At 39.5% G+C, this 15,275-nt stretch overlaps 1 protein-coding gene across 1 annotated transcript in view; it reads left to right on the top strand.

Annotated features, from left to right (window-relative positions):
- Positions 1–9,262, top strand: part of LOC104585871 (SIT4 phosphatase-associated family protein) — a 54,824-nt gene extending 45,562 nt beyond the window's left edge. Inside the window, exons 15-19 of the mRNA XM_010242888.3 lie at positions 3,837–3,919; positions 5,468–5,609; positions 6,941–6,970; positions 7,466–7,536; positions 8,028–9,262. Coding sequence (XP_010241190.1) covers positions 3,837–3,919; positions 5,468–5,609; positions 6,941–6,970; positions 7,466–7,536; positions 8,028–8,661 — 960 coding nt within the window. The 3' untranslated portion in view covers positions 8,662–9,262. The remainder of the gene's footprint in view (positions 1–3,836; positions 3,920–5,467; positions 5,610–6,940; positions 6,971–7,465; positions 7,537–8,027) is intronic.
- Positions 9,263–15,275: the final 6,013 nt, after the last annotated feature.

Below are 15,275 nucleotides of genomic sequence, written 5' to 3'. Positions count from 1 at the left end.
AAAGTAGAGTTTAGGCTTATTTCAAATGCCCCATTGTGATGGAACTCCTGGAAAACTTTAATTAGCTCCTCTTTTATGAAACTCCAACTTCTTTTAAAAAATTCCATTGTGAATCCATCTAAACCTGGTGCTTTGTCACCTTCCATTTCCTCAACTGTGGCTCTTCCTCTTCTGAGACTGCTTCCAGTTGGCTGGCCTCAAGCTGAGAAAGACTCTTGAAAGACAGCCCATCCAGCTTTGGTCTTCTTCTCCATCTTTCTTTATAGAGATTTTTGAAATAATTAGTTGTTTGTCTGATCCTTTCTTCCCCTTCAATCACCTCCCCCCCTTCCTCCAGCCTCTTAATAGTATTAGTTCTCCTTCTGCCATTTGCCATTTTATTGAAGAAAACTGTGTTTTTATCCCCCTGTTTTAACCACAAACATCTGGAGTGTTGTCTCCATTTAATTTCTTTTTGGAAACATAATTTGTCATAGTTTAGTTTTGCCCTTGCCGTCTTCTGTCTCTCCTCCACCCAAATAGTCCTCTCTTCCTCCACTATTTCCTTTAGGAAATCCTGTTTTCTCCTTTCTACCCCTTTAAAGGCCTGCCTCTTCCATCGTTTCAATTCAGCCTTTACATAGGAAAGTTTCTTACAAAAAACATGACTTGCTGTTCCAGTTGCTGAGTATTCCTTCCACCACCTTCTAATCGGATCCATGGAGCCTTCCTCTTCCAACCACAAGTGTTCAAATCTGAAAGGTGGCTTTGTCCATGTATACCTTGCCCCCAATAAAGGTAAATCCACCAACTCTCATCTTCTCAGAAATTGTGAGAAGCCTTGTCTACCCCTACATTTACTATTACCGCCCCTCTTCTCCGAGGAAAATCTGACTGTATTAATACCCCCCCTCCAATTACCCAAGGGAAATCCCACCTCTCTCTTATCCCGTCTAACTCAGCCCACAGGTCCTCTCTACTTCTATCCTCAGTTGGCCCATACACCCCAGTCATAACCCACTTGCAATTACATTCATAAGATTGGAACAGCAAAGACATTGAAAACATCACCACCCCCTGAATCGAGTGAGTGCAAGGGTCCCAAACAATTAACAGACCCCCAGCTGTGCCCACTGGGGGAATTGCCTCCCACTCACAGTCCCCATCCCCCCACAATGATCGCACCACCTTATTGGTCATCGCCTCCATCTTTGTTTCCCGAATGCACAGAACTGAAGGCTTGCACTTCTTCAAAAAGCCCCCAGCTACCACCCTGAGTATAAACCCCTTATATTCCAAGAAACAATTTTTAAATTGTCCATTCTCTCTCTTTTTTGCTTGTTTTTTCTTTATTTTATATTTTCCTTTTTTTTTCTCTCTCCTTTTACCTTTTCTTTTATTTTTCTCTCTTTTTTTCTCCTTTTTTTTCTTTTCTTAATTTTCTTTTTTATTAAAATTTGAAAATATTATGTGATTATACAACTAAACTTGTACAGCCTCATAAACTCCCTCATCAATTTTAGCTAAAGCAAGGCTGCTTTCTACCTGCCTTAATTTGTAGACTCCACATACAATCTATCTGTGTTTTCCCAATCCCTGGCATATGTTTCAGCCAATATATTAGCTATCCTTTCCCACCTTAACAAGATACTAAGGTGGGCTGGCAAGGATGAGAATAAGGATTCGAGTCTGAGGCAGCCACTTCGTCTGGAAAAAATCCAATGGTGAGGACCATACACAATCTATCCTTCCCAAAACCCCAGATAGCTGGGACCAACCTTGAGTTATGAATAACCACCTTTGTATCTCCATCCACCTTGAACCTTGATGAATTTAGCGATGAGCCAACCCTGAGCCTTGAAGCACTGTGCTAATTGAGTTACCAATACCATATGTCCAGAATCAATTCAGATCTCCTACCCATAAGAATCCTACCCCCACCCTACCCACCCCTCACTACAGCTGTACATTGGGAACATCTCCCCATGAATACATGCAAATACAGGAGATGTTCTTACTGTACAGCTGTAGTGAGGTGTGGGTAGGAGATCTGAACTGGTCCAGAAGCTTAAGGAAATCTCCCAAAAGCTGACAGCTATCAAGGTTCAATTTAAATGCATCAGTAATCCGTTGGTGGGGCACACCATTCCATAGAAGTGACCTTTCTTTTATGGAAGAAGTTGCCACTTCTTGTCAATTGTTCGTTTCTAATAATGTTATTGGTGGGAAAGAACCCAAATAGAGGTGACCTGTATATCTCACTATTTCCTTCTTCCCAACTAGAGCAAACAATTGCAGATCTGTGTATCTCACTATGATACTTCCCCTTTTGTTATTAGGGGAAAGAAATCTCATTTGAAATTTTGGTCCATCATCACAGGCCACTTCACCTAGCACCAAACAAAGTGAAGAAATATCTCCAAAACTGCAGGAGATCATGAAGTGAAATGCGGTTTCAAAACTGTATTTACGGAGAGGACATTTGTAAGGTGACAATGCAAAGTGGTGTCCTACTGGAAACATCACATGGGGATCTAAAGGAGAAAAAGAGGTTACAAAAAAAAAACCCACTAGGGTTAAGGATACATAACATGGTATCCTGACAACAGGTGCAACCTTTGCAGCAGTTTAATCAAAGCCGTAGCCTCTCAACCTCCCCTGTCCCTTGAGCACCCCATATATCTATGTCTTGTAATGCTTGGAGGCTTCTCCTAGAATTAAGAATGAAGGATGTTTAACATCATATTGGTTATTTGAAATGATGCAATTGGGAAAGAAATAGAGAACTTGAAAGCTCGACATGCTTGAATATGTCTTACATGTTATGTTTATGTATTTGAATTAGAACTAATAGGCTTTTTAAAACATTTTGTTTAAAATTAAAGTTTTCTTTTTTTAATTAATAATTATTAATACTTCCTTATTTATTTTGATTTTTTACATTTTTTGCATTTTTTCGAAATTATTTTAAAATTTTATGCTGCAGGCGCAAAATTCCCTTAGATCTTTTTTTGCGCCTTGCACTTTTAAAACACTGGTTCATTCTGGAAAAAAGATCAGTGATATCAGCAGGATTGAGAAAGATTATTATAAAGGTGTACTGATCAGTGAAGACTGAGGATCATGGAGACCTTAGAGATACCTAAATAGATGATATTATGAATAAGTGGTGTATTGTTGCCCTACCAGAGCTAAGATAACTCAGTTGTGGGCTCCTGGACAGGGTACAAACAAGCTAGTCTCTGATGGGTACTAATTTGGAATTCTAGGTCAATCAGGTACTGGAAAATTATGCAGAGATTCCAATTATGTAATATTTTGCTACTACTGTATGCTATGGAGCTCTAGTAACTTGTTGAGAGATGAGCGTTGTACCATTCCTCCAATGTGAAATCCTTGGGTGGGAAATTTGCCCAAGGGTCCTTGGAGGCTTGACTATCATATTATTAAAGTGTGGTCTCTGGTTGAAATATGGAATCCTTGTTCATTTTGGTTTCTCAATGTCATCAACTTGACAACTGACAGCCTTCCCAGGGAGGCTCTGGTGAGAAGTTGTTTTGGGTACCTTCATCTTCCTTTTTATTCATGTGCTTGGCCTACCTTCATCTTCCTTTTTATTTAGGGGCTTGTACTATGGTTATCTTTGGCCATTTATTGAGGAAAAGAACAAAGTCATTCTTCTTGTTAATTTCCTTCCTTTTATACTACATCAACTTTTATGTTTGTTGGTACTTCTAAGTTGATATTAGATGTCTTCTAGGTACAAAGTCTCATAGCTTAGTAAAAAAGGCGGACTTCAGGTCTAGCTATGTCCAGAATTGAGTCTGCTGCTATTCTAATTTTGTTTACCTCTACAGGAAAACACTGAGTGGATAGATTGGCATGCAAATGTCCTAATCAAGCGCAATGCTGTGGAGAATGTTTACCAATGGTCATGCGGGTATGTCTTTTTCCAAATTTGCTTTCACTTTTAATGGTATGTGATGTTATAAGGAATGCATAATTAAAGATTCTCCAATAGCTTTGTTTCAGAAATTGAGTCTTACACTCTGGATGAGAAGGTGATGATGGATCTCAAACAAATCTAGTATTTGGCAACTAGGATTATTTCATTCTCATGCATAGTAGATGGTACTCTAGAAAATGCGGCATTTTCTACCAATGCTAGGTCTTTTTTTGGGCCATGAGGCATATGCATTCCTTAATTTGAGCAAATTGTATTGTTCTATGATTGAATTTTAAATTTTTTTTAGTTTTTTCTTGCTTGTCAGTGTGATTTGCTATATTGAGAGTTTTAGCCTTTAAGGGATATTTTCCTCCACATCATGTGGTGTTAGGACTGTACTTCCTACCCTATTTTCATCTTCAATATCTTTAATTGTGTTGAAAAAAGAACAATCTAAAAACCCACAATAAAACCACAAAGATTTGTGCCATTTGGCCTCGCATAGAAAGGAAACAATTTAGTTGATTTAATCCATGTAAATAATAATAATAACAACAGCAACAACTTGAGACATTACATTTAGAATAATAAGTAAAATATCACTTGATTTATCCAAAAGAAACTAAGAACTTGATTAGTCCTTTTTGCATTGAACTCTCTTGAAACACTATTTTTCATTTTTACCTTTTTATTTGGCCCATAATTATTGAAGTGTCTTTTTCTATATGTTTTAAATTATAAAATACATTTTTTTTTGCACTAAATCACTAATTAATCATTAATACTTGAGGCTTACGCCTTTTTATACCTCAGGATAAGCCTCACGCCTTGAGGCTTAAGCTTTTAAAACAATGTTCAGGACCCCTAACACATGTCTGCTCCATTCTGACATGAAGCAATATATGACATGTCATACTTGTATTATCCTTTTTTAGCTGCTATAATATGTATTAATCCCTTGATTTATTTTGAAAGAAGTCTGTTATAAGTGGAAAAATAGTATAATTAGCAAGGATCTTAGACATGAGCATCCAATCTGATATACAATGAGAGGTTGTACATCAGAAAGTTTTGAAGTTTAGAAGCTCATCAGATTACATTCTAGTAGTTTATTTGACATGGCTTCCATACTTTGAAGCAGTTTTCTATTTTATATGCACTTCAGTCTGCTAGTAGAGTAGTCAAAACAAATGAATTCTGTCAAGGTAGGTATGCATTTGAATAGTGTACCATAAAGATATTTAACTTGGTTCTCTCCTGCAGTTTGAAAGTGACTGAAGTATGTACAACATGAAGTGTGAAATTATATGGTCTTGTCACTGTATAAAGTATTGTAGGATGTTATGATTCTTATTTTATCTACCAAAATAAGTATCATTCTGTTATATCTTGGATTTTTCTGGGATAAGAAATCATGCATCTCGATTGACATTTTCAGGAGGATGTTATGATACTTATTTTATCTACCAAAATAAGAATCATTCTGTTATATCTTGGATTTTTCTGGGATAAGAAATCATGCATCTTGATTGACATTTGCAGGAGGCCAACTGCATTACAGGACCGGACTAGGGATAGTGATGATGATGATTTCCGAGACAGGGACTATGATGTGGCAGCACTGGCAAATAACTTGAGCCAGGCCTTCAGATATGGCATTTACAGTAACGATGACATTGAAGAGGTAATAGTTAAAATTTTAAGAAATATCATTTCATTTTCATTTTTTTATTGAAAATTGGAAGGGCTATGCAATACCAGCCAGAAACCTTTGTGCTTTACCGTTTCTATAAGAACTAATACAATTTGTAATTGGCATTACCATATAATGTTTGTATTACTGGCGGGGCTGTAAGCTGTTCTCCTTTTTTTTTTGAACAGAAAAATGAGAATTTTATTCAATTAAGTGAAATAAATACAGAATTACAGCAGCTAGAAGCAGACATTGCACCAGAAGTAGTTGCAATAAAGCCCAAAAAAGCCGTTGCCCTTTAACTTCCTGTTTAGCTAGAGAATCAGCCATTCCATTTGCAGTTCTCCTGATCCATGTGAATGAGGCATTAAGTTCCCTTTCTATGCTTACTATCCCCCTTAACGGATGTCTATAGATCCAAGGAAACATTACCATTTGAATTGGTCCATGATATCACTATTTTTAGTCCCCTTCTATCTCCAAGTTCTTAAGATCTGCTTGCATGGCGATTTTTAACCCTTGTAGCAGAATAGCAGATTAGTTCAGCTTGCTTGGCAATACTTTGCTTTCGGAATCTCTGATTACACCACCATTTCTTGCCATCCCCGGGTTTCTTCTCATCACTGTGTGCCACTTAATTCCACGCTCTTACTATATCAGTGATTGAGAAATTTTGAAAGAGATACAGTGATTTTACCCATTGTGCAGCTTTTATCTTTATGGCCTCCACTAGATCTCCTTTTGACCTATACTTCTCATTGAATATTCTTGCATTCCATTCCTCCCATATTGTCTACACTACTGCTGCCCTTACTGATTTCCACATAGCCCTTCCTTTTTTGTTGGCTGCCTTAGAAAATTTGGATTGAAGAGGCTTCCTACATCCTGGGAGTACTCCACCTGCAACCAAAGAGAGAGCAAACAAAAAGCACTAAAAGGTAATAGATCAATAAATGGGGTAGGGATTCACCATCTGCAGAGCAAAAAGATTCACCATCTCAATGATTACTGTTATAAGAGATCAGAGAGACACCTGGGTTCTTGATTTAGGCAATGTTTTGGTGATTAAGGGCCCCCATATTGTATAGTCCGGATGGATCTCAATTCAATACATGTAATATTCCCATTAACCACGGACTACCCATCCATTAGTCCATTAACCAGTAGATATGCAAGATAATCCAGTCCTTTAATGCCATCAAATCTATTTTTATTACCTTTCATTACCATCATTGTTTTAGTGTTACATAACCATAGCCTAAGTTGACCAAGTTGTGGAGGCTTTGACAACCTTAGTTTACTTTTATTGTTATCTTTTGCAGGCTCATGGTTCACTTGAACGAGATGATGAGGTATGTTCAATGTAGGTTTCCTTAGTTTCAGATATTTTATTGCTGGCACAAAAATTGAGATGTTTGGAGGGTTTGGAATCCAATATTCTTCATGAAAACTTTACTCAACTTATATCCTTTCTATGGCTCAAATATCAATCAACGTGAAGATCTAGCCAGAGCCATAACCACAAACTTTGAACCCTACCATGTTGATTTTTTTTCTGGCTAGAGTACAGTTTACAGTACTCTGAGTACTCTGATGGGGAGATCATCCTATTTATATGGTTCTTGGGTGGCCTTCATAGTGTGCTCTCTCCATCTGTGTCACTGGGCCGAATATGTATATTACAGGACACAGCTATTTTTGTCATAAAATAGAGGTTTTCTTTGAAAAGCTTGGGATGAAGTTTGTAAATTATTCTAAGCTCAGCATGTGGTTGCTTTAGAAAGATAAAGTAGGTATTCTATGAATAATATAAGCAAAACTGTTTCTCTCTGTGGGATATTATGCAGGATGTTTACTTTGATGACGAATCTGCAGAAGTAGTAATATCTTCTCTACGTCTTGGTGATGATCAGGACAGGTAAATGGAAGCCCTTATTCCGAATTTCTCTTCTTCTTACTTACAAAATACCTCTGGGCTCCAGACAGAAGGCCTCCATAAATTGTCAGCCTGAGCTTATCCATCCAAAATGGTGTTTTTGAAACTGGATCAGACCTGATGGTTGCATGGGTAAAACCAACGACTGGCAGGGTATACGGGTTGGTGATTTTGGGGAATGGTTTGATGGTTCTGACTTGTTTAACCTGTGACTGAACCATGACAAATTGACAATCATGAACCAACCATCTGTCTGGTTTGGGCTCTGCTTTGGTTTTTGAAGCATTGATCTTAAATGCCTTTGTATCTTTTTGGATTCTTCAGTAGACTCATAAAAGAATGTGTAAATGTTGAACTTTTAGATAATTTGCCCATGTTGGCACTCTTTGTTTCTTCCATTTGTGATGCAAGACTTCTGCTTAACCAAAACTGTTTTGACTAATTTTGCAATTCTTGCTTTCATGTGCTTCCAGTGCCTCTCTCTTTACGAACTCCAATTGGTTTGCCTTTGAGGATGATAGAATTGCTAATGAGCGATCTACTGGCTCACTTGCTTCACCATCATCGAATGTTGAGGAGAGTGGTCTTGTTAGCAGTAGTAGTGATGACGAAGTCATTGTTGGCGAAGATGATGACTTAGTTGATACAGCAGTATCTACTCAAGTGACTGAACCAGTCTCCAATCCAGAGGATCCCAGCAATGCAGTTTCACTAAACGGTTCACTAGAGAATCTGAAGGAAGAAATAAGACCTTTGGGAAGTGACAAACAGCCAGAATGGGTTCAGTGGAGAGAAACATCTGACTCCTGTGGTCCATCTGATGTAGATCAACCTCTGGCTTTACCAAATGGCGAGGTTGGAACAGATTTAAAAGATCACATTGAGTGTGTCCAAACAGATTCAACTGGACCCTCACCATCATCTACTGATGCAATAGTTGATGGTGTTCCAACATATGCAAGTTCCAGCCCAGCTGAGCATTCAGAACCAGCTGACAAAAATCCAAGTATTGATTCAACTGCATTTGAAGATGTAGACATAGTTGAAAAGGGTGTCACCGAGGTTGCAGATCATGAGAAGAAAGCAGTTGATAATGCAGGAAACTAATTTATGAATTTATTTGGTAGACTACCTCCAGTTGAGGGGCTTGATCTGGCAGGAAAAGGATATGCAAGATGCCAGGTGGGGTCTTTGTCAGTTAGTGACTGCTGTATCTTTAGAGCCTTTGTACATCTCTGAGGGCTTCATTGTTAACTAGGTGGATAATTCTTTTCCCTACTCCGGCAAGCACAGTAGAAAAAAAAATGGTGCTCTGTGTAACTTTGAGCAAAAGGGGAAAAGGGGCATGTTTCGTTTCTGATACTGCTTCAGAGCAATATATGATTCTTCATGATTCACCGCAGATAGGTTGGTTGGTGGATGACTTCTCCATTTCATTTGCTGTTTGATCTCTTCCATTTTGCTGCATCATAAATGGGCAGTGATCCTGCTTCTGTCACTTAGCGGATGTCAATGGATGCCTTGATACAAGGACCCTCTACGTTCTTTAAAATTTCTGTTTAGAAACTGCAGAGTATGGTTGATTGTCTTTTATTTGCCTTTCAATTGAGTGTCTTGATTGCAGGTATTCGACCTGTTATGTAAACATCTCAACCATTGTATTATATATCTTAATCTAATCCAGGTTCAAGATAGCAGTTCTCATTCATTCACTAGAAAGTTTAGAAGTGCAGTTTGATGTTCCTAGACGTTTTGGTTTGAAAGGCGCTGTTTACTTTCTTCAGGGTATTCAGTGTCGAGGCGGCCTCATTGGCTCGTGGCTTTCTTCACAGTAGGTTGCAGGATAACCTCAGAATGTCTTGGAAACTAGAAGGCGTATAGTATTATGGATATTCGCATTCATATCGTAATCTTCACAACAGCCCAAATTCCAAAATCTAAACATATTTACATCTTTTGTGACGACTGACAAGGTTACAACTTTTTGTTTGATATCTTTGTTTTGAAGTATAACGCCTTCCATCTCCCGTTCTTTTTATGTGATAATCTTTTGTGACGACTGATAAGGTGATATCTTTGGTTTGGAAGGGCTCCAAAATCATACAAATCTACATCTGCTGCTTTGGGTTCTTGGGCAGCCGCTTCTCCGGCTGAACTGCTACTTGAACCACGGTATTTACATGAAATGGGTTTCTCTGGGACTTGGCCACGTATATATTTATGGGTAATAAGGCTGCATTTGGTAAGAGGCACATGCAAATTTGCAATATTTGGTTTGGTTTTGCAACGGTAAATGTGTATCGTTTTTTGGTTGCGATGGGTACAAATATGATCTGCCTTTCATTTGTACAAAAATGCCATGTAGACCTAAACCCTTTTTCTAATAGAAATATTATCTTCCCTAATCTACCGCATGGGATTGACAAAGGATCAAGTGAAGCATTTCATTGAACATCCGGACAGTAAATATGTACGCCATGTCAAGGTGAAATAAAGCATACCTCTCTATGATGGTATGACTTTTCTGAAGCAAAGGTGGAGTTTTAACCTTACGAACAGCAATGGTAGTGTAGCCAGAGAAATCTGCAACGTTCAATAAGTTGTAAGATGCCTATCGAACTAATTACATGGTAAGCACGACGAGGAAATCAAAGAAAAAGAAAAAGAAGGAAAATCAAATAAAACTTCTGTTTTGTGTTGTAGCATCTGACTTCTGCTTCCCACAACCACTTACAAGGAGCCTTTATCCAATCAACCAAGCTACTCAAAAGCACACTGTATATTGTAAGGGTTAGGGTTGACGATTTGCCCAACCATATATAAAAATTTGGTTGTACGTACATATGTATTTATGTTTGTATATCAATGATTTTTAATTTGAAGGTAAAAATTTTCCAGTATGATATAATTATGGTGCTCCAAAAGCATCATAATACTGCTAAAATCAGTAAACCCAGTAGTCAAGATGGTCACTTGGCACTTCTTCCAATTCGGTTTTCGGTTAAATCGGTTTGGCTATTTTGATTTTTCGGTTTTGGTTTTTAGAATTAGAAATTCGGTTACTGAATTAACCAAACTTTCTATTATTATATGTTATAAATAATATATACTATGTAAGATATAGTATATAATATAATAAAATTTGATTTCATAATATATACTATATATCATATGTTATAATATATATAATAAAGTATATATTATTAAAATTCGGTTTAAACCAAAATAATCGAAAACCGAACAAAAAATTTTGGTTTTTCTATATTCGGTTTTGGTTCGTTTTTTATTTTTTAGTTTCGTTTTTTAAATTTCGGTTTATTTGGTTTGGTTTTTAACCGAATGCTTACCTCTACTCGGTGGTATGGCCAATGGGTCTCACGTGCACCTTGCTCTCTCCTGCCCATGATTCCTCGTTGAGGTGGAGTATGTTATATGGAGAAAAAAAAGAAAAAAAAAACTAATCTTAAATCTAAGAAATAAGAACACTTCATCAAAATGCATCGAAGAAACAAACCAAACCCGAAACCAATCCAAGCCCAACCTAATCTAAAAAGGTAGATTGGATTAGGGTTATGTTTGAGGGCTCAATAACTTGTTAGACAGTGTATGCCCTTAGCTCTAATCAAATTGATGTACTGATACATTTATTGTAAATGAGTAAAAGTACATAATTGTTTCATGTTATAATTGGTGTGTTTCTGTGTAATTACCCTTAAACTGGACACTTATGAAACTCATGTTACTTTAGAATGTTCTTAATCATTGGATAGATTTAGGGAAGTTTATTCTGCCAAGGCTGACACTAATGTGCTGCCAAGAAGGTTAGGGCAGCTTGTCTCAACTACCAGGGTTGGACCCAAAGCACATGTAGTGTGTGTTTGTTTAAAACACTGAACCTGAACCATTTTCCAATTATGCCATGGACCTTGGAGACTAGTGGGCAAAACTGGAAAGTTACACATAACCCTTAGGCTCGATTATGGTACTCCATTGGGTGTCGGATTGGGCTGTCTTTGATATGTCAATCAGTGAGATCCTTTGGGGGTCAAAACCTGGGTATGTTGGGGCAGTCTGAGAATTCATTCAAGTGGGTGATCATAGTGACAGGATCAACTCCTTTGTCAGACAGTGAATGATTGGGACTGCACTCTCTCTGATGGAAACCAAAACTGTTGGCAGTCAATTTCAACCATGTTTGAGATTTGTTTTGCAAAATATATTTATATGATAATATATATTATGTTTTGAGAAAAAAGTTTGCAAAATGTTTTAATTCCTGTGACCCATTCGAGTAGAGAGTGCAACACTACACCTTGTAGCAAGGGGAGAGGTCTTTAAGGGTTGTTTTACCTGATGGGCTATATCTCACTTAAGTCCATTGTCCTTGGGCCTTTATAGGATGGACTATAAATGTTGGACTCAATGATGGTTGGACTCAATGATCATTTACTATAAATGTTGGACCCATTAAGAGCCCATACTGATGGACTCAGGGGTTCACTATACTTGACAGTGAATTCGGCTAGGCCATTTCTCAAAGGCTAGGTTGAACCCATATGGGCTTATGTGAAGTCATTGTTGGGGTCCCATGCTATACAAAGTGAACCAAATGGACCAGCAACTACCTAGGGACGTGAGCCACTTGCTTATTGGGCCTAAAGCCCATGATTAATTAGATTAATCAGGGTATCACATGACAACTTAAGTAGTCATGTGATTTGGGCGAATATGGGTTTGGATATGAGTCTGGATCAGCCATTAGGATAAGAGGATAAGTTTTATCCACTTATAGAGTCTAAATCCAAATAAAGATTTGGATTAGGAACCTCCTAATTCGATTAGGAGTGGTAATCCTTAAGGCTTATAAAAAGAGGAGGGTGAACTGCTCCAGTTATCATTCTGCTTTCAGTACTCTTTCTCTGCTCTTGTCGCCCCAGAAACCCTAATTCGACCTCTAGTTCTTGGACTGATATTGATCAGTTCTGGCTTCTGATTTTTGCAAGAAAATATCATAACCAATTCGTGATCACCTCCCTTGTTCGATCCAACGTGTTGGATCACAGTTTTGCTGAAAATTATGTTGCTGAACCAGCTTCAATTCAATCTGCGCCATCTTCAGTGGAAGCTGGTTTTGGAACTCTCTTTGGGCATGAACTACCACTTTGGGAGCTACATTTATGGAATCCGTATCAGGTATACTTCTCCCTTTCTTTTGATTTCAGATCTGGTCCAGTTTTGGTAAAAGAACAATCATAGGAAAATAATTTTTTCTAAAACTAGGAATACGATTCCTAGAAGGGTGAAAGAAAATTTTTGAAATTTCGCCCAGCCATCTAGCATGGTTTGGCCATCCATATGATGGATTTCCCCTTCATAACTTAGATTGTGTTAAGGTTGACCTCAACCACACCTAGCCCAGCCCAACTTACTCCCCTAATAATAAGAGGTTGTGTTTTGTTTGCATGTAAAATGAAGAAAATAGTATAATTTCCTTCGAAGATGATATTCAATAGGAAAACAAGTATTTTCATGATTGTATTAGTGTTTCTATTAAATTGGAAAACAAATTATTGAAAAATAGACAAGTCTTGCAACACATGAATTAAGAGGATGGACCTCCACTTTATAAAGATTAGAAGGAATGTCATTAGCCCAATATGGATACTCTTGATAAAAATGTTGTTCACAGAGCTATTTTTTGTGCAACCACACACTAGGCAGACACGTGGATGCGACCAGCTGACTGGACATTGAGAAGGCACTTCCTGCCACCTCAACAGGACAGGTCACCTCGGGTACCTCGGGCACCTAGGCCAGGACCAAGGACCGAGTAGCTCGTTATGACCCGGTTTGCCGAGGTGACACGTAACAGACTTCTAGAAGCAAGACAGCTGTCTCCGAGCTCTTTGGGATCTTGTCGCATGACTATAGGCTTTATCCTCATCCCGCCCGGATCGGACGGACTCGATAAGCCTTATCGGCTATCACGAAGTCCACCTCTTGGTGCGGTATGGACTCCTAACAGTGTGGGCCAAGGATCTCGAAGGTGTTTCGTGAGACCCATGACAACTCACCAATTTAAGGGCATCTACCCCAATGACATAGGGCACATGCGATTCATTGCTCACTAGCCTACTTGCTATCAAGCTTTCAGCTCGCACACATAGAGTACTAACTTAAGCATTGGAAGTAAACCCCACCTCGGGACCCTACGGTAGGTCGACATCCATCACCACCCCAACAGGTAGTGGAACAGTGAAAACAGACACAGTGCTGCCGTCAAAGTAATCAACAACAACGATCGCGCAACAATCAGTAGCACCGTAATCATGACAACCAGCAAGTCAGCAATCAACAACCCGGAGTAAGAGGCGAGGACCCAATTCGGGAACCCTCTATCCCCCATGGCATTCAGGACCCAACACGTGTTTGTGAGAATGCCAGTAACAGAGAACAGCTCCCTCTTTGTGGAAGTGTCTGAGATCAGGAGAACACCTTGGTCGAGACTTAGGCCCAAACCGAGGTGAACATCACCAATCACGAAGTAGAAAAAAAGCGATGTCGCCGGTGTGCACACCGCACCTCAGGTAAGAACAACAACGACAATAGAGAGAAGATGGGAAGAAGTGAGCTTGATGGCTGCACATCCGGCTCCTATCTCACTGAGTCATCCTTCCCCGCTAGCACCAAAGATCCTTTTGGCCTCGAGGCCAAAGGGTTTCAAGACCCTAGCCCTGGAGATCTACAAAGGGAAGACTGATCCTAATGATCACGTCGACAGCTTCCAGTCCCTGATGCTGCTCACGGAAGCTGACGAAGCTAGATTGTGCATGGCCTTTTCAACAACCTTGAAGGAAGAAGCAAGACTGTGGTACCGGACTCTGCCTCCAGTTTCGATCAGGAGTTGGAAGCAGTTTGTTGATCTCTTCCCAACGCACTTTGCTACTAGAAAGAAGTGCCCAAAGTCGGTAACAAGCCTTCTAAATTTGATGTAAAATGAAAAAGAATCGCTGAGAGATTACATTAGGCGATTCAACTCAAAAAGGCTGTAGATACCTAACCTCCACCCAGCTGTGTAGCTCGCCGCGGCCAAAAGAGTAGTATGCCATCCTGATCTTTGTTGGCACCTCGAGTTGAACCCCCCAGGAACTATGGAGGCATTCCTCGAGGAGGCCGATAAGTTCATCAAGGCAGAATATGCTCTAGGGTCCTGGCTAGACTTGCACTAGGCTGGGAAAAGGAAGAAAGTAGAGGAAGAACCAAGCAGCAGCAAGCACCAGCGGCGAAAGAGTAAATCGTCGAAGAGAAGTAGATCGCCAGGAAATAGAAGAAGCAAGTCACCTTGGAGTTCTAGGTCAGGTCAACGATCTAGGACCCCTCCTATCTAGAGAACCAGCTACACCACCCTGAATGCCAAGAGGGGTGCGAGATTTTAATGTCCATCAAAGATACTGGCTACGTCTAGTGGCTGCCCAGGATGAGAGGAGACCCCGCCACCAGGAACCTGAACCGGTATTGCCTTTTCCACTGGGACATCAGGCATGACATGGAGAGTTGCCGCAACCTGAAGGACGAGATCGAAGAGTTGATCTGCCACGGGTACCTGAGAAAGTTCATCAAGTACGAAGATAGAGAAGTGGAGCACCGACCTGCCGAGCTTCGAAGAGACGCACCAGAGTCAAGCAGGCGGAACGACCGCGACCAACAGCCACCTCGGGTAC

Source organism: Nelumbo nucifera, chromosome 3, assembly GCF_055504915.1.
Source record: "Nelumbo nucifera cultivar China Antique chromosome 3, China Antique-T2T, whole genome shotgun sequence".
Lineage (NCBI taxonomy): Eukaryota > Viridiplantae > Streptophyta > Magnoliopsida > Proteales > Nelumbonaceae > Nelumbo > Nelumbo nucifera.
This window is presented reverse-complemented; position numbering and strand designations above follow the sequence as displayed.